The 27,755-nt window shown below is 44.0% G+C and overlaps 1 protein-coding gene and 1 long non-coding RNA gene across 14 annotated transcripts in view; one reads left to right on the forward strand and one right to left on the reverse strand.

Annotated features, from left to right (window-relative positions):
* Nucleotides 1–26,346, reverse strand: part of BCL2L11 (BCL2 like 11) — a 71,610-nt gene extending 45,264 nt beyond the window's left edge. For 4 of the 13 annotated variants that reach the window (XR_004258335.1, XM_032243738.1, XM_032243745.1 and 1 more), the window contains exons 1-2: nucleotides 24,145–24,473; nucleotides 22,911–23,317 (exon numbers count right to left, since the gene is read on the reverse strand). Coding sequence is in view for 12 of the 13 variants with exons in the window: in XM_032243738.1 (XP_032099629.1) it covers nucleotides 22,911–23,317; nucleotides 24,145–24,413 (676 nt within the window). In the remaining variant the exon portion in view is untranslated. Of the gene's footprint in view, nucleotides 1–5,487; nucleotides 5,748–22,910; nucleotides 23,318–24,144; nucleotides 24,517–26,103 lie in introns of those variants that run through there. The other 9 variants (XM_032243740.1, XM_032243749.1, XM_032243748.1 and 6 more) reach the window with 8 other exon arrangements.
* LOC116527001 lies at nucleotides 17,355–18,506 on the forward strand. Its single transcript, XR_004258340.1, has 2 exons — nucleotides 17,355–17,397; nucleotides 18,390–18,506. It is a non-coding gene; the product is annotated as an uncharacterized LOC116527001 (long non-coding RNA).
* Nucleotides 26,347–27,755: the final 1,409 nt, after the last annotated feature.

The following is a 27,755-nucleotide window of genomic DNA, read 5'->3' on the forward strand; positions in this document are numbered from 1 at the left end:
TTCAACTAACTGCAAAATTTCTTTTGGACAAGGAGACATACTTTATACTTTTCGTAAGACAAAACAAATATAACTCCCCCCATCAATTTCTCCCAACTTGTAGATGAAGTCCACTGGATTCCCTTTAACACCTTGACTTGTGTCTGTGGTTTAGAAGGTCCCACATGGCTTGTGCTTGGGCTGGCAACTGCAAACACCACCAAACACCATCAAAGGGGCAGTCTCTGTCAGAAGCCAACCTATCAAAACTAGCACTTAGTGAATGCATTCAACCTAGCATGCAGCAAGGAGATAAATAAGGAACCCTGGTGGACAATTTTAACTTCTATGTTAAGAGATAAATGTCCTGCTAGCTTTCGAGGACGCAAATAAGCAAATGGCCTGTTTCTTTTACAAAAGGAAAAGTTCAGTAGCTAAATTTAATTAGCTTAAATAAATTCAGAGATATAAATACATCCCTAAGCTCTGGTAGAGAGAAACGGAGGGTGTGAGGGTATGTGCTGGGGCAGGAGGTTACAGGAGAAGGCTGTACTCTTGTAAGTTACTAACCAACTCTGGTGCAGATGGTTTCCCAACCAGACCCTAGTGGGCAAAAGGTAAGAAACCATGGCAATGCCCTGGAGCCCTGAGATTTATCTTTAGCATTTAAGAGTTAGGAGAGTTGTATTAACCAAAGATAATGGTTTAGAGACAAGGCTTATGCTGGAATTGCATATACTGGAATTGGCAATAGCTACAGATTACTAAGACAGCTATCAACTGTACTTAGGTGTAGTTTTAAAAAGTTATTATGGAAATATAAATTACATTTTGCAAAAGAGACTGACCTGTTGGGGCTACTCTAACAAGCACCTATCATTATTTTTTTAAAAAACCAGTTTGTTTTTTTGAGAATACAAATACAGTTCTTATTCCTTGAATGTATAAAGCTAAAAGTAAGGGCAAACACTCATCCTGCAGTGAGACCTAGCTAGTATGCACACAGCAGTATATGGTTATGAAGATTAAATGACAAAAACCCTATTTTTACTATTTTAAAAGGAACTTTATTCTGCTATTTTAAAAAGGTAGTTTTAATCCATTAATACAGTGCAACATAAAGTTCAATTATTTCTTAAGTGACAAAATGCCTTCTTCGAGGATCAAGAAAGCCTCTCCTTAACTTCATCGCTAATTTAATGTCAGCGAGAGTTGTGTTTGGTCTCATACCAGATGACATCTACCAGGACAAATGAATGGGGTCTGTCAGCCCCCCAGTGGCACCAAGCAGCACCAAAATTAAGGTTTTTATTTACGTTAGCATCAGTTTGCTTTGCCACCACGATGGCAAAGCAATCCATCGATACAGTCTTCCAAAAGTGTGCCTGGAGTCCGTGGGGTATGGGATACAGCAATTTCTAAACATTTGCTGCTCCACCCTCACCCCTGTAATCCCACCTGGATACTCAACCCAATTCCTACCATCCTAACATAGTCGAGGTATCAAAAAGATAACTTAGGTTAACATTTCTAGTTTCTAAGAAAAGTAAGTACCAAGCATAAATATTTTATTATCTGCAATGTGACCACTGTAAATGTTGATATCTGGTCAATAAAATGGCTTTATTTGAAATGAAGGCTTCTACTCTGTAGGGAGATCAAATTTTTAACTTGGTAATTTTATGTGAACATGATAAAATTCTTCAAAGGGGAAATTCTGATGAGGTGCATTTTTATCCACAGAAAATGTAGTTTCAGCATTTATGAAAGCATTTCACTCCATAAACCTGGCACTATTTTTTTTTTAAAGCACAATAAAATGTAAACTGCTCTTGAGGTAAAGCGATGCCAAAGCTATAATCTGCAGCACAAGTGCCAACCCTGCAAGAAGCAGACTCGGGCAGAGGGGACTTCCTTGGTAGATCCACATTGTCCTTCTCTTTACTTGTATTTAAAAAAAAAAAAAAAAAAAAGGCTAATCAAAACTTTTATAATGCAACATGTCAGACACAAGCAATTTTTGCCAAAAGTGTGATACGTCCACTGAATCTTCACACTTCTTAGAAATGATTTTTGAAGTCCAGAGCTTACTGGTAACATTATTCCCTATGAGAAAATACCATGAAGTATATACTTAATCCATTTTTGGAGGAGTGGGGTGGGTATTTTCCAACACCAAGGAACTTTAGTTCTACTCAAAGATTCATGTTTCTTAACAAACTATTCTGGTTCAGCAACAATTTCCAAACTCTAATTTAAAATCTTAAAAGTTCAACAACTGAAAAATTAATACCGTGGTTAAATGGTTGATAGTGAAATCAGGCTGGGGCTTTCACAGAGGACTTTCTGTAGTGCCAGCAGCCAAGGCGGGAAAATTTTTTTTTTAACGAGAGACTGTCAATTCATAACGAGCTCAGTATCAGTCAGGCTAAACCTTCTGATTTCTCTTTAATGTCCAAGAGATTGTATGTCAAGAGCCTCTACCCTAGTGAAGGAACTGAAGTCTCATCATGACATTCTCGCTCCAAAACACAGCTGCTCTCTGTGATGATGCTGTAAAGTGACATCTAATGACTCAGGCATGTGTACTGGGAGGCTGGGCATATCACACACAAGCATTCTCAACTGCAGCCTCAGTCTGGGAACAAGGTTTGTACAACCCTCATTTCTGAGGGGCAGCTGCTGTTTTAGTTCCCATCTTATCATTAATGGAGTTTCAAGTGTAGCACCAGAAACCAAATTAAAATTCACAGGAACACTTCACTCTGCACTGTTTTCAGATGTTCAGATATCTACAAACACTTGGGTAGAATCAAGATTAGATTTTCAAGTAATCAGCATGAATTAAGGTTTGAATCAATATTCAACTCAGAACTGAGAGAGGATTTTATACACATAATAGAACATACTTAGCCAAAAAGTGCATGTTCTGTCCGGCACTTGTGGGAAACAGCCAAGCATAGCCGGGCTTGGCTATGGGGAGGGCTGTGGCTGTGGCTGCAGGGCTGTGGGGAGAGAGAAGGCCTGTCCTTTAGACATGCAGGGCTGTCCACCTTTACTCTCTGGAGAGATTCTGCTTTAACCACCAAAAGCAATAAAGGATCCTGTAAAGGGCCATTTCTTTGTGGACTCTGAAACCAGCTTTAAACCAATTCCACTAGATACTCCAAAAATGTTTAGAGGAGACACTGTCTCTGTCTGCAGGTGGGCTTTCTGATGCTGGCATTCATTTAGAGAAAGAAAAATTCTAGGATGTTTATTCAACACTGTTAAGTCTCCTAAAGTATTTTCAGAAATATCTTTCTACATTCAGAGTTATTCAAAGCTTACAGGAGGAGGGAAGCAACAGACCAGTCCACTAATGTTTCCTTATGAAACCCACCTGAGTGATGGAGCTGTTTCTAGGCCCAGTCAGCTACAAGGCAAAAGAGAGCAACTGCCATCACTATTTGTGGTAAATGCTATCAGAATCATGTGTTTGAAATCCTCAACTCTGATGGTTCTCAGAAATAAAATAAGCAAGAAACCAACGACACACACACACATACACCTCCCTCCAGGTCTATTTCTCACTTGCATCATTTTATTTTTTGGCAATCCCAATCAATTCCACTGAGACACTGGATGAAAAGAAAAGCCATGAGAAATAAAGTGACAGCATTAGTACTCAAAGTTTCCTCAATCTGTCACCCTGGAACATATTTGTGTCAAGCCTGGGCAGTCATATGAATTCAAGACGATGCTTTAAAAACAGCTGTTAGGATAAAATACTATCAATAATAAAGTTTATGAGATGAGGCCAGTGTTTTCATATTTATTCCTTCAACGTGCACTGCCCATTGCCTTTATGTGGCCATGGTCAAAAGAAACTGACTTCATCAATTTCCAGCCTCACCATTTCGAAACTGCCAGTAAACCAACGCTGTGAAGTTGGACAGAAGTCTGGAAACTAGTTTTCATGAGAGTTTTCCCTCTTTCACTATTATCTGTCTCTTATAATAAAAGTACAAGTCTAAAGACATTAAAATATATTATGCCTTTTTACTCATTTCTCATTCAACATCAGAAGAACTAATTATCTATGTCACCAGAGCTGTCCCCGACACACACATTAACATATTTACTAGCAGCCAGGAGCAAACCCAGACTGAGTTGTAATCCCTATATTCAAGGACATTCCCAGCTGAGTCATGACAGCATCTTCCACCATGTGGGAGACCTGGACAGGAGCCCTCTGCGACTCCCAGCCTGTGTGCCTACTTCCTGGGACAGATGCGCATTTCCTAAGGCACTGCTGTCCTCCCTGAAGAACACTGAGTGCTACAAAGTTACTCCTCATAGAAAATCTTGATTCTGCCCTGCAACTATAAAAAGGAAATCTATGATCCCTCTTAATCACCACCACACTTTTTGTCAATGAACCTGCACCAAATCTGGTCCTAAACCAGTTCCTTCCATGAGCCTTTTATGACATCCCCTGGGAAGTCCCTTGACCACCTGGCCCGCCTTGGTGTGCTCCTGAAATCGCTGCTCTGGATAGTGTGTGACAGTGTTCTCTCCGAGAAGGACACAGGACACTGGATACTGCTACTGCTCCTTAATTTTTCTACACTGACCTTCGTCCTAGTAAGTCTCTGGGACAGCTACAGGTCCATTTCTATAGCTTTAGATTACTTTCAGAAGATTAAAAGTATCTGTGCCATTTCATTCTGAAAAACAAAAATAACCCCCAAACTAAGGACAAATAAATGAAGCCCAACCCTGAACTTACTTTAGTGCAAAAACACAAACTCCTATATTTATTCTACTGACAATGTAAATTATCCAGTATATTTCTCCACAAGAAGAAAAATGCTTTAGAGACCTTTTAAAAGTAAAGATACAACTCTATATACATTGATTCACTTAAGACCATTCCTTAGAATTAAAATGCTTAATTTGAAGTTACTGTAGTTGTTTCTAGTCAAAAAACCAGATCTGGACAAGAGGGGAGGGAGATGGGAATTTAAACTACAAATATAAGTTTCTGATGACACAGTAAGTGTGGCTTCCTCTACGTAATTTAAAACCAGTAGCAGGAAATTGGTCACGAGCATCTTTTCTCCTAAACCTACATTAAGGTCTCAGGTATTACTGTTTTCATCTCCATGATAGGGAAGACCAAGACACAGGTCAAAAATAAGAGCAAAAACAAAATCCTAAAAAGCTACGCCTTCAACAGTTTTTAAAATAAAACATGGAAAAGCCTATCGATTTTATTTACACGGTTAAAACTTTCAATGGCTATATACAAAGTGAAGTACAATTTAACAGATATATGGTGATCGATAACACACCGCAGGGCTGAGACACAAATAAAAGCTTCTCACTTAAAGTCACAAAAGGCAGCTGCTTCTTTTTATCCCATTTTGAATAAAAAGAAAAACTTTTCACCTGGATTTTGCTAACCACTCAACTGGCCACTGAACCTCCCTACGAAGGGCAATTCCAAGGGAGGATCCAGTGGCCTCATCTGTAAACCATAAAAATGTTGAATAAGTAAATTGTGCCCAGACAGATGACCTCTTTCATGACAAAAGAAAAGGAACAGGAGGTCTCCATTAGCGCATGTGCAAGTTAAGGATGTATAGAATTATGTGCTGAAAGACTCTGTGTTCTGGTGCTTTTGAAGGTCTCCCAAGTGTCTGGGTTCACACATTCTTCCTGCTCCTCCCTGATGCCCCTCACTTTCCAGGGCAGACATGGCTACTGACCAGTGAGTCTGTATTCTAGGTGAGAAACAGACTCTGGCGGTGGCTCATGCCTGTAATCCTAGCACTTTGGGAGGCTGAGGCAGGCAGATCACTTGAAGTCAGGAGTTCGAGACCAGCCTGGCCAACATGGTGAAATACTCATCTCTACTAAAAAAATACAAAAATTAGCTGGGCGTGGTGGTACCTGCCTGTAATCCCAGCTACTTGGGAGGCTGAGGCAGGAGAATCCCGTGAAGAGGCAGAGGTTGCAGTGCACCAAAATGGCACCATTGCACTCCAGCCTGGCCAACAAGAATGAAACTCCCATCTTAGAAGAAGAAAGAGGCGGGATTGTTTTAACTCAGTGCAAGCCAGTTCCCCACTGGCATCAACTCCCTACACTGCTATGACCATTGCAAAAGGGCCATGGCCCTAATACCCTGACATTTCCAAGCAGGCTGAGGCATTTGCCCCAGGGCTGTTAACAGGCCAGTGGGAGGACCAAACTGGGATGGGTCACCTGCTGGAACCTCCCACTCCATACCTCACACTACACTATGAGAAAGAGGAGCAGAGGAACACAAAGGTGAGTCAACACCATGTACTGCATATGCCAGGCTTTCTTTGGAGAGAACAGAGTTCTAAGCTTCAAATGAGAACACTGGTGAAATCCAAGTGAAAAGAGAAGGAACTGCTAGCACTCATAACACTGCATTAAACACCACTTAGATTCTCTTTAAATCAACAAATACTGCACTCCTGCTATGTACCAAAGTTTTTCTTAAGTTGGTAAGTTGTTTTGACTAATTTAGAATTTATGCTCAAGTATCAGTAATATTGAGGTATAAACTCATATACTAACATTGTATCTATTCAGAATTCACTACTAGACTACTTTAGATTTACGCATTTCTCAAGGGACCAAATAACAGACAAATCAACAAGAAAATAAACTTTTAGTCTTTTCTCCAGCACACTTAACCCACAGCAAAGTAACTCACTAACAAAATCAGGTTATCAAGCTTGGCTCACCTCAGACACTTTCACAGGCGCATGTGCCTAAGAGAAAAACAGATTCCATCCACTTAAGCTGCCTTCTTTTAAAAAAAGTATCAAATCACTCCTATAAATTGCTAATAGTAAAATGTTTTAGGAACTGGAATGGGAAGTATGCGATGACACAGGAATACAATATATTTTGGGGGGGAAAAGGCCCCAAGGTAATTCAAATAGTTGAAATCCTTACATTGAACGTGTTTCCATTTAACACACATACTCTTATCAGATTGAAATGGTTGATACTATTTTTTTTTCTAATTTAAGCTTCAAAACCATTTCACTCCTAAGCAAGGGAAGTCCAAACCAAACCAAGCATTATGTACTGTGCAGAGGGCTGTCTGCCAGCACCAAAGACCCGAGTTCAAGCTGGGGCTCCAACACTAAGCACAGCCCAGACTCATGCCCAAATCCCCAAGTTCAGTTTCCTCACTCTGAAAACAATGTCAAGTCCCCACGCTAAGGTCTGCAGACACAGCCCATGCAGTCAACTGGCTGGCACTGTGAACGCAGATGTGTGACTGAAAGGGAGACACGCTCCATGGGAAGCCCTCACTCCTGCCTCGTGGTTCATACAAAGGGCAGAACAGGAGGAGAGCTGCCTGCCAGGAGGCCTGTCTCAGGGCTATTTCTTGCCATACCTGTCTTGGCAAAGCACAACTCTACTTGCCAACCTTGTGGATCTGGTCCAAGGCAGGAAAGAGAAAATACAAAGAGAATTTTGGTTCCCAGAGGACACTGGGATACCAATTCATTCTAGGCAAATACTTAAAACCACAATGGCCTGGCCTCTTAAAAAGAGGGGTTAAACTGGGTAAATGTTCTTTATACTGACTATTTACTTCCGCTACCTCATAGCATGTGAACAAAGGTTACGAAGAAGGATCCATAAATCACTCACTTAGAAATACCAAAATTTTGATTATCGATGGCCAATCGTCTGTCTAAATTGTCTTCTCACTAAAGGAGTTTAATTATCTCAGGGAAAAGAAGGAAAAAGCAGTTGTAAAAGTCTTGATCTCAGTCACACGATGAACATTGCTAATGTTAAATCAATGAGCAACCAATGTACCCCTTATTTTGGGAAAAAGTTTCATAACTTTGGATTGCAAAAAAAAGTAGTTGTCTATTTCTCATGTCTCAAGACACATTTTTTGTTTTTATTTTATTTTTTCAGATGGGGTCTTGCTCTGTTGCCCAGGTTAGAGTGCAATGGTGCGATCTCGGCTTACTGCAACCTTTGCCTCATGAGTTCAAGCGATTCTCCTACCTCAGCCTCCCAGGATTACAGGTGCCTGCCACAGCGCCCAGCTAATTTTTGTATTTTTAGTAGAGACGGGGTTTCCCCATCTTGGCCAGGCTGGTCTCGAACTCCTGACCTTGTGATCCACCCACCTCAGCCTCCCAAAGTGCTGGAATTACAGGCGTGAGCCACCGCACCCGGCCCTCAAGACACAATGTGAACTATAGTCAAGTTTCTGCCAAACCAAATGAGCCATCTCTGGCAGGTGTCCCCAGCTCAGCCCCAATTCAGACAAAGCTGGGGTGAGGCGGGTTTCCAGATGTCTCAAGGTTCTTCTCAGGATGTTGTTCGGTTCACTGGCAGGTAAGGGCTGATTCAGACCTCCTCTCCCCACCCCCTCCAGGCGGTTTCTAGAAAAGATGTTCTTTTTTGCTTGCTTATTTGTTCTGGGACCCAGGGGATTTGAATTATAGTAACATTTCCAGATGAATTCACTTCCCTGTGAGTTTCCTATACTCCTGGAACGACAGCTCCTTTCCACGGAGAGCAGCAGAGAGCATTTCCTTACAGTCATGCTCACTAACCTACCAGGAATGAGGACTCATTGGGGAGCAAGGAAAGATTCCTTTGCAAGTTTCTACCAGGTGCTTTCTGTTAATTTACTTATGGAAAAACTCCCCGTGACCCTCACAGGTGAGCATTATGTCCGTGCTTGATGGCTGAGGAAGCTGAAGCTCAGACAGACTCACTGATCCACCCAGGACTCATGGAGGGCAGGCAGGACTCAACCCAGAACCTTCCCCGGACCCAAGAGCAACCTGGTGGGGGAGACAGCTACCAAGAGCAACCTGCCAGCACCAATCTATCCATGATCCCACCGATGGCGATGTTCCCTGATAGATTACTCACTTTGCAAAAAATAAAAAGGCAGACCCCCAAAGAGTAAATCAGGGGCTAATGTTCACCTAGAGTAGTTCAGGTGATGGTGATGATGGGCCCCAAACTTGATCAGCCTGGACAAAATCTTTACCAATGCAAAAGACACAATGGTTAACACTGAATCACACAAGCAAGGCATGCATGCCCGTTGATATGCCTATGAACTTCTTTAATACCAAACTAGACTACCATAAATAATCTTGCAGCTTTTTAAAACTTAATATCGGGCCAGAGGCATTTCCCCCATGCCATTATTCTTTTTAACACCACGAAGACAGCACCCGTCTGGGTGTATGAACAATGCTGTGATGAACCCCCATGCACAAATGTTTCTGCTAACATTTCCTGAAAAAAAAAAAAAAACAAAAAAAAAAAAAAAAAAAACAAGGGAATGTCAGGTCTTCTGCTCTGTGCCTGCAGTGCAGGGTCTGACAGATATAGGTGGCAGAGCTTACAGCCAGCACAGGACCAAGCCTGTGAGGTCTCAGAGCACATGTGTTTGGCTTGGGCCCACAGTGTGATGAGACCTGCAGAGAAGGAAAGCAGTCTGAAGTCAGCTGCCCTGGCACAAGTCTCAGCCATTGACCGAGCAGTGACCAGAGGTGAACTAGACTAGAAATTTCATCACAGAAGGAATATGGCAAGAGACTGAGGCTGGCCTAACAAAGAAGGAATGGAGACAACTTAATTCAGGTATGGGAAGTGGAGACAGGGGCAGGGAGAGGTGGTGATTCACCGGGAGTCCCGTGACAGGCAGACCTGGGGTGTGTGGAGACTGGGCCAATGATCAGATTTAATGGTTTTAAAGTAGGTCAAGCAGCAAGCCATCAGAATATACAGCATCCAACTGTCAATTACGTGTATATCTCTAAACCTACTACAAGTACCCTAAATATATAACAAGTCAGAATCTTTAGAAGAAGTCCCCCTAAAGCATGCAAAATTGGATTTGGGTTACTCAGACGTTTTCAGGAGTGATGTTTGAAAACAGCACAGAGCACACCCTATGGGCACACCATGAGAGTCACACACAGTAGTGTTACAGCAATAGATATTATGGTTATCTTCTGAAAAAGGTGGCCTGGATCATGGCTAAATCTCTTTGCATCTTTATAAGTCTATTATTCCACACAGCAAGTAAAAAGAAGGGGTGAAAGAAATAACTTCTAAAATTCATAGCAGTCTTTGTAGCCAGAGCCAATCGATATTGCTATAGTATGAACGTTACATCCCCAAAAACTCTTGCTGAAATCTAACCTTGAAGGTGATGAGTGTCAGGAGGTGGGGCCAATGGAATGGGATTAGTGCTCTCACAAGAGACCCCAGAGATCACCCTCTCTATCACTCGAGTACACAGCCTGAAGGTGCCGTCTAAGTGGCTCTCACCATGCACCAAAGCTGCTTTCTTCTTGGACTTAGCCTCCAGAATTGTGAGAAATTAACTTCTGTTGTTATAAGCCACCCAATCTCAGGTATTTCATCGGAGCAGCTTAAAGGGAATAAGACAGGTAGCCACCATAAACACTTTTTAAAGGAAGCAGCAGAGCTCTAGTTCCATTAAGGTGGAGAAGCCATCTCTCCAGGTCCTTCCTCTCTCAACGCAAGACCCAAGACAGAACCCTAGACAAATCTAGACACAATATAACAAGCAGGCCCAGGAAAACTGAAGGGGGAAAGAGGGCAGGCTGCTGGGGACCTTAGGACTTGAGGGATGACCGACAGGGAGTATGTCATTTTCCTCACTCCCATGTATTCTGGACAGCACGCTGCAGAAGCCTTGGACTGGGCCTCTCCAAGAGGCATAAATAAAAGCTCCATTGGAGGCCTGCTCTCCATCGCCAAGGAACTGAGAAGAGGGTGACCTAAGAACAGAAAGCCACTTCGTGATTCCTGCCCTACTCCAGCCAAACAGCAATGGGAAAAACCACCACACCCCTGGCAGCAGCACCACAGCTTCAGCATGGCCAGAGTGGGGAGTTGATCTTCCAGTCCATCCCCAGCCCAGGGGAAGCAGGAGGTGCTCTGATTCCACCACCAGATGGTGTCAGCAGACCGATCTCCCAAACCCTGCTTGGCAGTCAGAGGTGATCCCAGACCCTGCCTGGCAGTCAGAGGTGATCAGCTGCCCTGCCAGAGCAAGTGTTAGTAGGTGCATGGGCAGTTATCTAATATCCCCCCCAGGGTAACCTTAGAGGGGCTGAGCAGTGACCTAAGGTTCCACCTCTACTAAACAGCAAGGAACAGGTACAAGGTGGGGTTAGTTGACAAGACATTACATATACCCACTGAACCAGACAGTGCAAAACAGGGTTCATGGGCCCACTGGCTCTCCCAGCCCCAGCCCTGGGTGTCTGGGCACCCAGTGGGTACTGAGTCTCTGCCCCATCTGGCTAATTAGGGAGAACAAAAGGGAACTCCCCCACTCAGCATCAAAGAGAGAGAATCAGGTAGTGGCAAGTGGGGCTGGTTGGCATGCTGTACCTGCTCCCCCGCCCCCAGTGTCAGCAGGGGACAGAGGGTAGCTGAGTTCTGGCCTCTACCCTGCAGAAACAAGGTGTGAAGCAGCCCTCCACGGTCTCCCTGCTTCCTGGTGTCACAGTGGCCTAGGGAGCCAAGCTTGCACACCTCCCCCAACAACTGGACACAATGAAGCAGTGTGCATTCGGGCCCCACTTTTGCTTGGAAAGTACCAGCAAAGCCAAGGAGGAATCTGAACTTCCAACTTAGCTAAAGAAACGGGCAGAAATCTTAGAATTGAGAAATATAATTAAACAATTTTAAAAACAATCAGTGAATACAAGGCGAGATCAATAGAATTTACTCAATCTGAAGAGGGAGAGAATATACTGGAAAAAAATGAACAGTCTCAGGAACTTACAGGACTAACCAAAGTACTTAAATCCTTATCATCAGAATTCCAAAAGAGAGGAAGAGACTGGAAAAGTATTTAAAGACATAATGGCTGAAAGCTTCCCAAACCTGGCATAAAACATGAAACTCCAGATTCAAGATGCTAAATGCATCCCAAAAAGGATAAACCCAAAAAAACCCATGACAGGTTTATCTAAAGACATGCCATATATAAAAATTAAATCACAATTAAACTCCTTAATACTAAAACAATCTTGAAAGCAACCACATAGGAATGACACATAACTTAGCTGAGAACACCAATTCAAATGACAGGGCATTTCTCATCTAAAACCATGGACGCCAGAAGAAAGTGGCATGTTTTCCAAGTATTGAAAGAAAATCATCAACTGAATTCTATCTTCAGTGAAGACATCATTCTGGACTGAAGGGAATATAAAGACATTCCCAGAAGGAGAACTCAGAGGATATGTTACTAAAAAACCTATCATTAAAGAGCTAAGGAAATTATCTAAACAGAAAGGAAATGATAAAAGAAGAAAACTTAAAACTTCAGAAAGGAAACTGGAATGGGAAAAATGGGAGGAACTATTAGTAGACTAGCCTACTGCTTACGACTTCTTAAATCATATGGCTCAAGCAAAAATGACAACACTAGCTCATACAAGTGCTCAATGCTCGTGGAGGAAATACTTAAGACAATTTTATTTGAAACATGGGGCTAAAGGAATCTAGAAAAGTAAGGTTTCTATTCTTCAGTCTAGTCATAAAATGCTGGGACCATTCACACCAGTAGATTTAAAATACTGTATATTCCACAGATATACTGTAATACCTGGAACGGCAACTAAGAAAATGATACAGATCAATATTTTAAAATACAACAAATCAAAATTCCTCCAGCAAAGCCAAGGAGGAATCTGAACTTCCAGATTTTTAATCTTACTGTGGGTTATGTGAACATTCTCTAGGGTTCACATAACCCACAGTAAGGTTAAAAAACAAAACAAAAAAACATGGAACAAAGAAAACAAAATACAAATAATAAAAAGGCGCTTCGATTTATATATATTCTCTTAAATGTAAATGGTCTATACCATATAAGAGACATATCTGGCAGACCAGAAAAAACAGGTTTACCTAAAGACATGCCATACATAAAAAACTTACCTCAAACACAACATATGAAGATTGAAAGTGAAAGGATGGAGAAAGATAATACTATGTCAACATTAGTAGATTAATGTTAAAAAAGCAGAAGGGCTATTAATACCAGATAAAGTACATTTTATAGGAATGATAAAAGATCAGATCCAACATGAAGACATCATGATTTTAAATGTGTAAACTCCAAACAACAGCACCTCAAAAGACATGAAGCAAACTCTGATAGAGCTGAAAGGAAAGAGCTGGGGATTTCAGCACCATACTCTCAGCAACTGACAGAACAAGACAGAAAAATCAGCAGGGACAGAGAAGAACTGAACAACACAATCAACCAATAAGATCTGACTGATATATAATAAACACTCTACCCAATAGCAGCGGAATACAGATTTTTTTCAAGTACCCATGCATGGATCAGTCACCAAAATAGACCATATCCTGAGCTACAAAACAAATCTTCACACATTTATAAAACTGAAATAGTATAAAATATGTTCTCTGACCATAAGAGAATCAGAAAGTAAACAGTAGTAGACAGAAAACAGGATGGTCTACACAGATTTAGGAATAAATCACACTTCTAAATAGCCCAGGGTCAAAGAGGAAGTGTCAAAGGAAATTTAAAAATATAGAGAGAACTCAATAAAAATGAAAAAATAACATACCAAAACATGTGGGATGCAGCTAAGCAGTGATGAAAAGAAAATTTCTAGCACTAAACACTTACATTAGAAAAGCAAAAGGGGGTAAAATCTACCAGCTCTGCTCCTGAGATGTGACTTCTGTTCAATCGACTCTGGAACTGTGTGAGGAGCTGCTGGATTCTACAGCACCTGAAAGACAGCTCTCACCTGACTGACCAAGAGCTGTCTGGTTTGTGGATGGCAGCTCTAAGGTGAATGGACAGCATCCTGCTTGGAAAGCCACCATTCTGATTGAAGAAAATCCTTTTGCTTTTGAGTTATTTATAGCTTATGACTGAGTAAAGTATACTTTTGTGAGCAAAATTTGCCTCTCTCTGAGTGCTCCAAAATTTGGAGACTACTCATGAGTATTCTTACTTGATGGCAATACAATTATTTCCATCAGTTCAGTAAGACTCTGTTTTCTTTTGTAATAGTCACCAAAATAGACCATATCCCGAGCTACAAAACAAACCTTGACACATTTAAAAGCACTGAAATTGCATAGACTATGTTCCATACGCAATTGGAGACGCTGGTTATTTTACCAAGCCTTTGACTCAAATGGCATATTTTCAGATATGACCAGATTGCTTTAAAGAATAAAAAGCCCCTTGAAAAGACAGGCCTGGTAACTTGTCTACATAGTTCCCTTACAAGGTTCCTGACCTTGGATAAGTAAAGAATATCATTTTCTGACAGGCCCAGGAACCTCGAGGTACTTTGGGACCTCCAGAAGAAAGGAATTCATCCAATTTGGAGGTATTACAGGCAATATTTGGAGGCAAATTTTCAGCTTGGCTTTTTAGCATGGAAGCCTGTAAAAGTCTAATCTGAGATTCCTTATGAAAAACATTCCAACAAAGCCAACTTAAGAAAAGCCTATATGGCCAATCACTATTCTTGCTGCACTTTATGCAACTAATCAGGCTAAGTATAATGAGACTAAAATTTATTTTGCAAATAAATTGGTCCTTGGTGGAAATGAGGAAACTGGAGAGAAAAAAATATGTTCCAAAGAAAACTATTGTATGCCTGTTATCAAATTCTAGCCCTAACCATTATTTTTGAGTTATTATTTGACTGTATTTCAAAATGCATCCTGAATTATCTCTTAGCTACAAGTCTCTAAAGAAGAACCATGTTAAAATTATTTTTTTTTTCATTATAATCTTTGTGCGCATATTAACAGTGTTTATCTCATTTTACTTCTTCCAAGAAAACCAGAATTCTGGTATTCTGAGGACTACAGATGATTTGACAAAGCCTGAGAATCTCCCTCATTTGGAATCCCACTGTGCCCGATCTATTTTCCACTGCCAAGGCACTACTGGTAAAGCTATGCAATATGAAGCACACCCACTAAAGGCTCAGGGACCATGGCAGAAGAGCAAGGCATACGAGACTATAAGAGCCAGATTGGGGGCTAGAGTGTGGAAGCCAAAGCAACTCCATCTTGGATGCTAATCTGCTGTATTGACTTCTGATTAACTCTGGTTTTGGGAATGCCTCCAAGATTTCTGTTTTATCTACTGTTCCTTGGGTACAAGCATATACTTACCATCCATCCTGTCCTTAGGTTGAAACAACTTTGATATTATCTTACTTACCATAATTCTTGGCCTTAAGCAACTGTTCTATACATCTCTTCTGAAGCATATATATTCTTTCCCTATGGCACATAAGCCCTGGGTCTGGGGGGTAACCATGCAGGGATCTACCATCTCATCTTGAGGCTGCCCGAGATAGGGTTTCTGTTTGTATATACCTATTAAATGTTTCTTTCTGAGTAAAAAACAAGAAAAGAGAGGAAAGGTCTCAAAGCACTATTCTAAGTTTCTGCCTCAAGAAACTAGAAAAAGAACCTGGCATAAAACAAGCAGAAGGAAATAATAAAATTAAAAATAGGAAAGTGGAGAAAAATCAGTGCAACAAAAAACTGGTTTAAAAAATCATTAAAATTGATAAACTTTCAGAAAGACTGATAGAGATGAAAAAGACACAAATTATCAATATCAGAAATGAAGCAGGAGCTATTCACAACAGATCCTGCATCCATTAAATTATTAAACTACAACAAATACTTTTCACATTCATAAATTCAGTAACTTAGAAGAAATGGACCAATTCCTCAAAAGTTATAAACTATGAAAACTCAACTGGGATGAAACAGACAACCTGAACAGTCCTACAAAAATAGTAAAAAAAAAAAAAAAAAAAAATCTATAATCTAAATGCTCCCCCACCAAAAAATCTCCTGGCCTAGATAGTTTGACTACAGAATTCTATAAACATTGAGAGAAGAATCAATACCAATTCTAACACAATCTCTTCCGGAAAATAAAAGAGAGAACCCTTCCTAATTAAGGTCCTGATATAAAAAACAGACAGTCTTAAAAGAAAATGACACCTCTCAAGAACTTAAGCACAAATACTCTAAGCAAAATATCAGCAAATTCAATACCACAATGGATGAAAAGAATCACAGACCATGCCCAAGCAGGATTTGTCTCAGACATCCAAGAGAGACTTAACATTGCAAATCAATGCAATGCACCATATCAACAGGTTAACATAAATTAACATCATGGGATCATATCAACTGATACAGAAGCATTTTATAAAATCTAACCACCATCTATTTATGACAAAAACTCTTAGCATTCTGGGAATACAGGTTAAAACTTCCTCATTCTTTTAAAAAGCATCCATATGAAACCTATACTTAACATCATATTTAATTATTAAAAACAGAAAGCTTTCCCTCTAAGATTGGGGACAAGGTGTGGATGTTTGCTCTCACCACTCCCAGTGAACATAAACACTAGAAGTTGTAGCAGGTGCAACTGGGCAAGAAAAAGAAATGTACACAGATCAGAAAGAAGACATAAAACTGTCCCTACTGCAGATCACATGACTATATACATCTCCCAGGAAATGTATGGAAAAACTCTTAGAATGAAGAAGTTGAGCAAACTGCACAACAGAAGACGAACATACAAAAATCAATTGTATTTCTATACACTACAAATGAACACATAAATATTAAAAGTAGGGCCAGGTGTGGGGGCTCACTCCTGTAATCCCAGCACTTTGGGAGACCAAGGCAGACAGATCACCTGAGGTCAGGAATTCAAGACCAGCCTTGCCAACATGGTGAAACCCCATCTCTACTAAAAATATAAAAATTAGCAAGGTGTGGTGGTGCATGTCTGTAATCACAGCTACTTGGGAGGTTGAGGCAGGAGAATCGCTTGAACCGAGGAGTTGGAGGTTGCAGTGAGCCAAGATCCCAAAAGCAAACTCCAGCCTGGGCGACAGAGTGAGACTCCGTCTCAAAAAATATATATAAAAATAAAGTACAATTACAATAAATACTTTTAATCCTCCCCCTAAGTTCCAGCTGTGCCAGGGCCTTGCCAGAACATGCAAACACAGTATCCATCAACAGGTGCATAAACAAATTGTAATGCATCATGCTATGGAATACTACTTAGCAATAAAAAAGAAGGCACTATTAATACACAACTCTCAGATTTCAAGGGAATTACGCCAAGTGAAAAAAGCCAATCTCAAAAGGTCATATTCAGTATGATTGTACTTATATAGCATCCTTGAAAATGACAGAAGTACAGACATGTCGATCAGATGAGTGGTTATCAGGGTTAAGGAAGAGGGAGAAGTTGGCTGTGGCTATAAAAAGGTATCATGAGAAATCCTTGTGGTGGTGTTCTGTATCTTGACTGGTGGTAGCCACACAAATCTACCCATTTGATAAAACTTAATAGTAGTATCTACACATACACAGACAAATAAAACGGACTAAATGTGAAACTGAAGAAATCTGAACACAGTAGATGGGTTCTGTTAATGTCAACTGCTGGTTGTGACAGTATACTATAATTAGGTAAGATGTTACCATTGTGGGAAACCGGGTAAATGGTATATATGATTTCTTTGTGTTATTTCCCATAAACGTATGTGAATCTATAATTACCTGAAAAAATTTTTTTGAAAGATATAAATTTAAAACTGGGTAACTAACAATTACTAAATTGTGTTTGGAACTGGTAAAAAGAAAAAAAAATCTTTCTCTTTTAGCATTTTCTCTCCCCACTTAGGACTTAAGAAGCTTCCTTATTTCTCCTGGTGTCAAACAAGTGACTATGGGGCTTCAGAGACAGAGCTGGGACTCTCTCAAAAACACCTGTATTGTGAGCTTCTGGGTAGCCTGGGGGTGCTGAGGAAGCATGTGCTCTACCATCTACTTTCTGAAGTCCAAATATACGATGGAGTTTAGTGGTAAAACAAAAGTCGGTATACTGCTGTTTACAATGCTCATTTAATGTTTAAAATGCTCACAAGATTTGGCTAATCACTTTCTTTCTCCTAAGTCAATCAAACAACCCAAGGAGTAAGCTTCATGGAAATTACGTGGCCTGAGTGGGAAGAGTCAAGTCCTGCTTGCTAGAGCAGCACTGTACACTCTAGCTCCTCTCTCTGAGGCCAGCCTGTTTAGATGAAACAGAACACTACCCATAGATCTAATTTTGCATTTTTCTAGTAGCCACGTTTAAAAAGGTAAAAAGAAACAGAGAAAGTCAATATTAAAATATATTTTATTTAATCACCAATGAACATATGACAAGATGCTCAAGCAAGAGGGAGAGAGGTGGCTGTGGCTATAAAAAGGTATCATGAGAAATACTTGTGATGGAGTTGTTCTGTACCTTGACTGTGGTGGTGGCCATACAAATCAAAGAAGGTAAATATAAACCTAAACCACAATGAAATATCACCTCATATCCATTCAGATGACTACTGTTAAAAAAAAAATAGTGTTGGTGAGTAGGTAGAGAAATTGGAACCGTTGTACACTGTTGGTGGGAATGTAAAATGGCACAGCCTCTATGGAAAACAGCATGATGGTTCCCATTAAAATTAAAAAGAGAATTATCATGTGATCCAGCAATTCCACTTCCAAGTATATATCCAAAAAAATTCAAAACAGAATCCCCAAAAGATATTTGCATGCCCATGTTCATAGTAGCACTACTCATAATAACCAAAAAGTGGAAGTAATGCAAGTGTCCCCTGATGTATGAATGGATGAACGAAATGTGTGATAGGCACACACTGGAACAACCTTTCATCCTTAAAAAGGAAGGAAATTTGACATGCTACAAGATAAAAGAAACTTGAGGACATTGTGAAATAAGCCAGTCATAGAAGGGCAAATACTGTATAAATTTCACTTATGTAAGGTACCTAAAGTTGTCAAATGAATAGACAGAAAACAGAATGATGGTTGTCAGAAGCTGGGGGAGGGGGAAATGGGGAGTTGTTTAATGAGTATGGCATTTCTGTTTCTTCACAAGGTGATTGGCTGCACAACAAAATGAGTGCACTTAACACTCTGAACCGTACACTTAGAAATAAATGGTTTAGATGGTAAATTTTATGTTTTGTATTTTTTTAAACTGCAATACAAGTTTATATTTAACTTATATATTTAAAATACCATTTCAACATGTAACCCATATGAAAACAATTCAACTATTTTTCATTCTTTTTTATGTCCTCAAAATCTAGTATGTATCAACACTGACTGCACAACTCAGTTCAGACTAGTCCTACGTCAAGTGCTTAATGCATGTGTGGCTTTCCTGCTGGGCTGTCACCCCTACATGGCAAAACTTACAGCTAGATCCAGGTCATGAAAAACATTTTGGCAGAGCAGAAGTCATGATCTTTCTCTTGCTACTTGGCTGCTTAAACTTTATTTGTCCTCCGTTTTTAACTGAGCTCCTTGGAAAGGCCAACAGGCAGAGCTGGATTGAGTTGCAACATCTCCTGGGCTTCCCTTTGTCAGGCACTCACTAGCATTTACAGGACATCATGCCCCGCCCAGGAAGCTCACAAACTAAAAGAGGGGCCAGACAATTACCAGCTATAAGAGAAGTACCCACAAGACTCCGAGGGGTGCAAAAAAGAAAGCCATTATCTTCCATCTGTGAATTCCGATGTGCCAGGGAACAAGTAGAAAGTTTAAGGCATTTACTAACATGACATGAGGGAGCATTCCTCTATAACCTCACCTTTCTCAACTCGTATTTCCAACTGTACTGACTATACTTTAATTTGCATTAAAAACACATATGGCATAAAACACTCATCCAAAAAGGCACTCAGTAAACAGACACGTGAGTGATTTTAATAAAAATAATCAGTTATTCACTAAGACATCATTTTTCAAGTTAATCCTCCCAGAGTGTAAGGAGACTAAAATTGAGGAAAAGTGTAAAAACTGTATCTGTTGTTCCACAGATAAACATATTCTTTGAACCTGTCTTTGGAAAAATTAGAGACATAAAGGAAAATATGAAAACACTGTTAGTACACTTAACTACTATGCATTCCACATAGGACTTTACTTTCTCATTAGAACAAAGATGCAAAACAAAACTTCAAGATGCACTCTCTACCCCAAGTTGCTGAGCAAAAAACTATTTTGTGGCGAAAGGAGCCCTTGGCTAAGGCAAACCTCTTTATAACCTCACATTTGTGTTCCACTAGTTCAAACCAATCATAATGACTTCTTTGTGGAAAATGTATTTTGCATTAAATTATCAAAAGCTTCATTGAAGAACTTCACAGATAGGGCTGGGTAAAAATACTAAACAAAGTCAAGAGAACCACTTATCAAGTCAGCATTATTTCAGTGGTCTTCAGGCATGAGCTAAGATTGTAGAATGGCCAAAGAAAAGTTAATTACATACAACAAAAATTGTAAATTTTATGTTTCAATTTAAGAAACTCACATCTGGATAAGTCCTTTCCTCCCTGAACCCCAACTCATCCTCTTCCAAAACAAATCTCCCAAAAACTTAACACTGAAAACTTACCTTGGTACATTAACTTTAAACAAACTTTGTAACTTCTCATTTAATCCTATGCATTAAACTCTTCATCACACCATCTACTGAAATGTAGCTAATACTATAAAATTATACCTCAGGATCCATGACTTCACTTCACAGATATAACCATTAGCTGTGCATAAAAATTTAGATTATCTTTGAAGCCCTATCTTTCAACACAAGTAACAGTACTTAACTTATAATTAGCTTGTAAAATAGTATTTATCACCAAAAAAAAAATTCATGCCTGTCTTTACATTAAAAAAAATACACTATCTCACCCACTATTCCTAGTTTCAGGGAAAGAGAAACTATTTCCATGCATTAAGCCACCACCTAGAGACCAATGTATGCATTTTGCTTGAAAAGGACCTGGTTATTTAGAGAAAATAGCTTAATAACCGCAAGTGTGAAGCTTCTGCTGTGAAAGTGTGAAAAGTGATACTAGCTTCCAGAAGGTCTTTAAAGAGCATATTTACCACAGAGCCCTGTTAACTCATTTAGTAAGCAAGCAAGTTCATATATATGGGATAACATTTTCACGAGTAGAACAGTTACAAGCACTAAGAACTTCTAAGGCTGAAATGAGTTCATGAGCAGTAATACCAGCAATAATAAAACTTCTAGCTCCTTTCCCTAAGGATGGGCCCTAAAAAAGTACTTTTAGGGAAAGGAGCTAGAAGGTAGCAGGAGATATGCAGCCAACCTGTGCAGCTGCTGGGACGTTTGTCGTTTCTGTCCACCACTTCACAGGTGTGCCCAACCTCTGACAAGTGACTCTGAGGTTCTTTCCAACTCTGTAACATTGGCAACGGTCCGCCTGATTTACCTCACTGAAGCCTATGAAGACAGAGCTGAATGGTATTTAGAAATATCACTTTGTTCCACTGTCAAATTTGATGACTTTGTTGAGTTAGCCTTCATCATGAAGTACAATCTAAACTTAAAAAACTCTGTACTGGATTTCCTGATAACTACCAAATTACTTCTATCTTGTTCATGTACGGCAAGCTAATCTGGACAAATGGTCAATGTGATTGTGGTGACTAATGATCAAGACGTGACCCTTTTCCATTGGTGGGGAACAGCATGTTAATCAACACAGACTCAGCCCCTCACCAGGGTTACCAGGACTCTATGTACCCAAAGTCACAGGCTCAAGGGCCAAATCAAGCCTGCAGATATTTCTTTTCAGCTTGTACAATGTTTTCAAAGATCTAAATTAGTTGTCAATGTTGAAAAAGGGTATCTGGCAACAATTTTGCATTACTGGGTTATCTTGCAATATAGGAAAACCCACCACCCTGAGACCACATGCCCTCACAGCCACAATTAGGCATGGCCCAAACAGGGAGGGGCAAATACTCTCCAGTTTACCAGTCTCCACCAGGTCCGTTCCTTCCATGATTTTGCTGTTGGCCTCTCTGTATTTATATTAGCCACTCTTGGTTCAAACCCTACAACTGCCTTCAATTCCTGAAATAAAAACCTACAACCTAATCTGATCAGTACTATGTCCGAACCCTTTGAGCAGTAAGTCCAAAGAGGAATTTAAGCAGAAAACAAACCATTTTCATGGTTCTATGGTGGTACTGCTTTTATGAACTAGTTCATTTTTTTTAAAGTGTCATTTTCGCGGTGGCTCAAGCCTGTAATCCCAGCACTTTGGGAGGCCGAGGCGGGTGGATCACGAGGTCAAGAGATCGAGACCATCCTGGTCAACATGGTGAAACCCCGTCTCTACTAAAAATACAAAAAATTAGCTGGGCATGGTGGCACGTGCCTGTAATACCAGCTACTCAGGAGGCTGAGGCAGAAGAATTGCCTGAACCCAAGAGGCGGAGGTTGCGGTGAACCGAGATCGCGCCATTGCACTCCAGCCTGGGTAACATGAGTGAAACTCCGTCTCAAAAAAAAAAAAAAAAAAAAAAAAAAAGAATCATTTTCAAAAATAATTGTCATCTCTCTTCACACTTTTGATTAGTAAGCTATTAATTTTCTATAAATGATCATGTCCTTTTCAAGCAAAATATCATCACTATGTAAAGCCTGGTGGTTAAAACAAGATGTCGTGGTTACACACTTCAGCTTAAAATGAAGTCACACCTGAAACCTAATGTTTTGACCTGAACTCATCACTGCCACAAAATTTAATGTTTAAAAAATGTTGGTTTGACAGTTTGACATATCCTCCACTCCCATCAAAACATGGAATACATCAGTTACAGGGTTTTAAAAGGGGATTTTAGTTGCCACACACAGCCTTCAAGCAGATTCAACCATCCACACATCAAGTGCTTCTTACCCGGGCATTGCTTACCCATTGCACTGAGATAGTGGTTGAAGGCCTGGCAAGTAGGACTTGGGGTTTGTGTTGATTTGTCACAACTCATGGGTGCTGGGCTCCTGTCTGTGTCAAAAGAGAAATACCCACTGGAGGATCGAGACAGCACGGAGGATCTTCTCACAAAGATGAAAAGCGGGGATCTGGTAGCAAAAGGGCCAGGGCTGGCCGGTGGGGCCAGCGGGCCCTGAGGGCTGCCGTGGGGGCAGCTGTCCCCTTCACCTCCGTGATTGCCTTCGGGATTACCTTGTGGCTCTGTCTGTAGGGAGGTAGGGGCCCCAGGTCTGAGCTGGGGAGGTCTCTCCGCAGGCTGCAATTGTCTACCTTCTCGGTCACACTCAGAACTTACATCGGAAGGTTGCTTTGCCATTTGGTCTTTTTTTCTGCAAGCAAAATAAAAACTAAGATTATTTTTAACCAAAAAAAAAAAAAAAAAAAAAATCAATGAATAAACAAATTAGCTCTCACTAATCATTAAAAATTCTTAGGGTTAATCCCCAATACTTTATGTTCTATACTTTTCTGACAATCTCCCAAATAATAAAAACGTACCTAAAATAATAAAGACATAATTTTTTTTTTTTGGTAGAGGGTGGGACTAAACTTCGTAACCCCCAACAAAATACAGTAACAATGTCAACAGCTTGTGAAACTAGTGCACACACACACGCACGCATTTCCAAAGTAGTAGTTTATCTCAAGTCTATTCATGTGAGCTCTTTGCCCAGAACAGACTTAAGTCAGAAATTCCCTGCGGCTCTGATTTCCCGGGGTTAGTTAGATAGAAGGCTGGAGCATAGGAGAGGGCGCAGATGCAGCGACTGCAGGCGGCTGGCCGTGTTCCCTGCTCCGGCCCCATTGTTTGCCGAAAATGCTGAGGACAGCAAGTCTGGGGAAGGTTTGGCAGCGGCCGTCAGTCGTAGTAAGTGCGTCACAATAGAGTTTGTAACTCCAGCGCGGCTCGGCCGCGCTCGGGGCTCTCCACCCGTGGTCCCTCCCTCCCACTCCCGTACCGCACGCCGCACCGAACCAGACAGAACTTCTCCGAGGTGCAGCTGCACGGTGAGGTGCACACCTCCAAATCTGGGGGGTCCCCCCGAAGCCAATCCCTACCAAGTCCACAACTAGGTCCGAATGCTAGGCAACACTGGTGCGCACCCCCTTCACCCCACAGAACCTCCCCTCAGAAGGCAATCACGCTGAAACTCACGTCCTAGCCTTCCCTTCAGAGCGCAGCGTCCTGGCCCGGGACCGGGCCCCGCGGCGTCCGACCCGCGCCCTTCGCCGAGCCGGCGGCCCCTGACCGTCACCACGAAGGCAGCTCAGGAGACAAAGCCCGGGACTCGGATTCAGAGTCCCCGGCACAGCACAGAGCCCACGCCTTCCCGCCAGCCCGCCACTGCGCTCCGCCGGACAGCCGACGGCTCCGCGCGCTGCGCCTCTGGCCCGCGCGGCCCCGGTCGCAGCCGCCGGGAACATCCTCCGCCTCCTCCCGCTCCTCCCCTTGCGCTCTGCGCCCGCCGCCGCCGGCACCACCGACCTCCCCGCGCCGCTGGCGCCGGGTGCCCGGGCTCCCAATTGGTCCGCGCGCGGTGGCTCCGTGCCGCAGCCAATCGGCAGCCACGGTGGGGGCGGCGCCTACGGGTCAGGCCGCCAAAGGCGCGGCGATTGTTGACAAACTCGCCTCGGAGCGCGGCTCGGGCCGTGGCCGTGGCGGCTGCTTTGCGGGAGGATTTGGGGACCGGCTGTCCCGGCTAACCTGCCCCGTCCCTGTGCTCCTTCCGGACAGAGCCCCAGCAGCTCCCGCCGCTCCGGGCAGCGGGTCACCTGTAGACAAAGCAGGACTTGCGCCGCGCCCGCACCCACAGGGCCATCCCCAGGCCCCGAACCCGCCACTGGTCCTTGTTTTGGACCGTCGAGGGCAGACCCCAACGGCCGTCACAGCCCTAGCTGCGGCAATTATTCTCCTCCAACAACTTCCTCTCTTTCTCCTTGTGCGCGGCAGACACGAGTCAAAGCCGAAGGGCCTCCCCTGGCCACAGACGCGCAGGTCCGCGATCATCTAGTAAATCGACACCCTCCGCCCAGGCATCCGTCGGGCCCTCCACTAGTAGCGCCCACCCTGGGGCAACAGGTCTCGGAGGCCACGGCGCCACCAGCCCGCACCGCGAACAGGGTCGATGTGCTTGGGCACGCGTAAGTTGTTGAGATAGCTCGGTCCCAGGGACTAGGCAGGTTCTGGTCGGGGCTAGTTCCCTGCGCGGTCCATGTGGTCAGGGGAGGGCCTAAATCTCCCGCTGCCAGTGGATCGTGCGGATGGCACTGTCCGCAGGACTCCTGCAGAGCAAGCAGGGGCCCCAGGTACGCTAGAGAAGACGAACCAGCAGCAGCCCCGAAACCTTGGCCTGAATGAGTAAAAGGAAAAGCCCCGTCTCGTTAGTTAAATCACCACCGCAGTTCCCCAAATCCTGAGCAACAGGCCTGCGCGCCCAAAAAAATCCAAGACGCGAAACTCGCTCACACTGCCCGGCAGCTACTCACGGGGCGCCGGAGCCGGCGGCCAGACTTTCCGGCTGGGCGCACGGCCCGGTACTGTGGAGCCGGTCCCCAACTCCCGGGCCGAAGCCGAAAGCACGCGCAGCCTCTCCCACTCCCTGGGCCTGAGACCCTTCACCAGGCCCGCGCGCGGCAAGACTTTCCGGGCCGGTCCCCAACTCCCGAGACAGCGCCGAAAGCACGCGCTGCCTCTCCCCCTCCGCGGGCTTGCGACCCTTCACCAGACCCGCCCGCGACACTTCCAGGCTGGGCGCACAGCCGCGTACTGCAGGGCCGGTTACCAACCCCCCGGCCGGCGCCGAAAGCAAGCGCTGCTCCTCCCCCTCCCCGGGCCTGCGACCCTTCACCAGGCCGGCGCGCAGCATCCCGGCCCAACCGCACTTCAGCCAAGATCCCGCAGGTTCCGCGCGAAAGACCTTTCCCTAAAGAGAATCTGCCCGAGAGGGAACCCGACCCACACGGATCGCCGCCTGCCGCCGGCGACAAGCGGGGCCGATGCAAGCGTCTGGCTTCGCACGTGCACGGTAAGCGGGCAGTAGGTGGTGCCGTTCGGACTCCAGCGCTTGTCTTCCATCCGTGCCCGACCCGCTCCTCGGGATTTGGAGGTACTTACCTTGCGTTTCTCAGTCCGAGAGTCAGAGTCAGACATTGGGGGAACAAGGGCCAAGGGAAGGGCGCCTAGGCGGTGGCGGCGGGAGCGCAGCGAACCGAATACGACGATGCGATCGCAGCGTGGCAGGGTTCACAGGGCGGCTGCAAAAAGTGAGTGGTGGTAGTGGCAGCGCCGGCGCCAGACGCAGAACTCCAACAAACAGCAGACCGGGCGGCTGCGCGGAGCGAAGTGAAACCTGCTCAGCCCTGCAGCCCAGCTCTGGCTGGCGGCCCGACGCCCGCGCCCAATCACTGCGGACCCCGCCCCCGCTAGGTCCCGCCCCGGCGCGCAGGCTAGCAAGCTCCGCCCCAGCGGCGCCGCAGCCGCGGGCGCGTGCAGGCTCGGACAGGTAAAGGCGGAGTGGCCCCACTGGGTTGCCTATCGCGCGCGCCGGCGACCCTGGCTTGTTTACCCGAGTGACTCGGCTTGGTGGCGGCTATGTGCGCGCCCATCCCCCACCCCGAAGTGTACCCTAGCTTCCCGTTCATCTCCCCTAACCCGGTGGCCGCCGCGGCGTGCGCAGCACAGAGGGGGCGCTCCGGTCACAGCTTCCGCTGGCCCAGCCGGCCGAGGAAAGCTTCAAGAGGTGCACTGCACCCTCACTGTGCCCAGTTTCTAAGCCACTCTGGGGCAGGCACGGAGACTCTCTTGGTCCTCGAGAAGGCGCAGGGCGAGGTCTTTGAGCTCTCCTCCCGCCGAGGGTCCCTGGCGCCCGGCGGGACGCAGATCAGTAGGCTGCACATCTTCCTCACCCACTCCTGTCGCGGAACTCAGGCACCCTCCTCCTGCCACCTCGCAGGGTGTCTCCAGCTTTTCTTCCGCGCCCAGTCTCCCTAACAGACACAGCCTGTGGGGACAGAAGGTGCCCAGAAAATGGCCAGGCGTGGTCCCAGTGGGCGTCTTCGCCTCCCGGGGGTGTTCGGGAGACATGTGCAGAGCAGGTAAAATAGGGAAATGAAAAAAGCACTCAGAAAAAAATCCTTTTAGGAAAAATAAAAAGCCGAGGTGAGTGGCGGCCTCCAAGTGAGAGAGAAGGTTGTGCCTTACACTCGGCTAGCACCCCGGAGATTTGTTGGGCTTGCAGATAAGCTCGCAGGAGCTGTCCTTCGACGGGCTGAGGCCAGTGAAGGCAGAACAGCAGAGTTCAGGCCCCGGTGCGGGGGCGCAAAACACCCTGTCCCTCCTCCCCTCGCGCCCCCATCCCTTTCCTCCTTGAAGTCCGCGGCACCACACTCTCTTCCTACCTAGAGACCAAACTCCATGCCGCCCGTCCAGTCCTCTGAGTCTGCACCTGGGTTTGCTCTCTCAACGCGTGGCTGCCGCCCCCAACCTCTCCTCTTCTCTCTGCTCCCGAGCGCCTCAGTTCCCCAGCCCCGGCTTCTAGACAACTAACTGCAGCAGCGGGGTGTGAGGTGGGTCAGGAAATTGAACATCCCGCAGGGGACGTCAGGCTAGTTAGATTAAGGAAAGGGGCCACCCTTCTCAGCACCCCAGCCGGCAGGGAGAAGGACGGGGTCTTGTAGCAGAGGAGCAAGTGAGGAGGCGTTGTCCTGCGGTCGGGCCACCTGGATCAGTTTTTAAATTCATAAGCACATCTGTAACGTCAGTGGGAT

The sequence above is a fragment of the Sapajus apella genome, unplaced genomic scaffold, assembly GCF_009761245.1.
Source record: "Sapajus apella isolate SASKATOON/1434 unplaced genomic scaffold, GSC_monkey_1.0 scaffold52, whole genome shotgun sequence".
In the NCBI taxonomy this organism is placed as follows: Eukaryota; Metazoa; Chordata; class Mammalia; order Primates; family Cebidae; genus Sapajus; species Sapajus apella.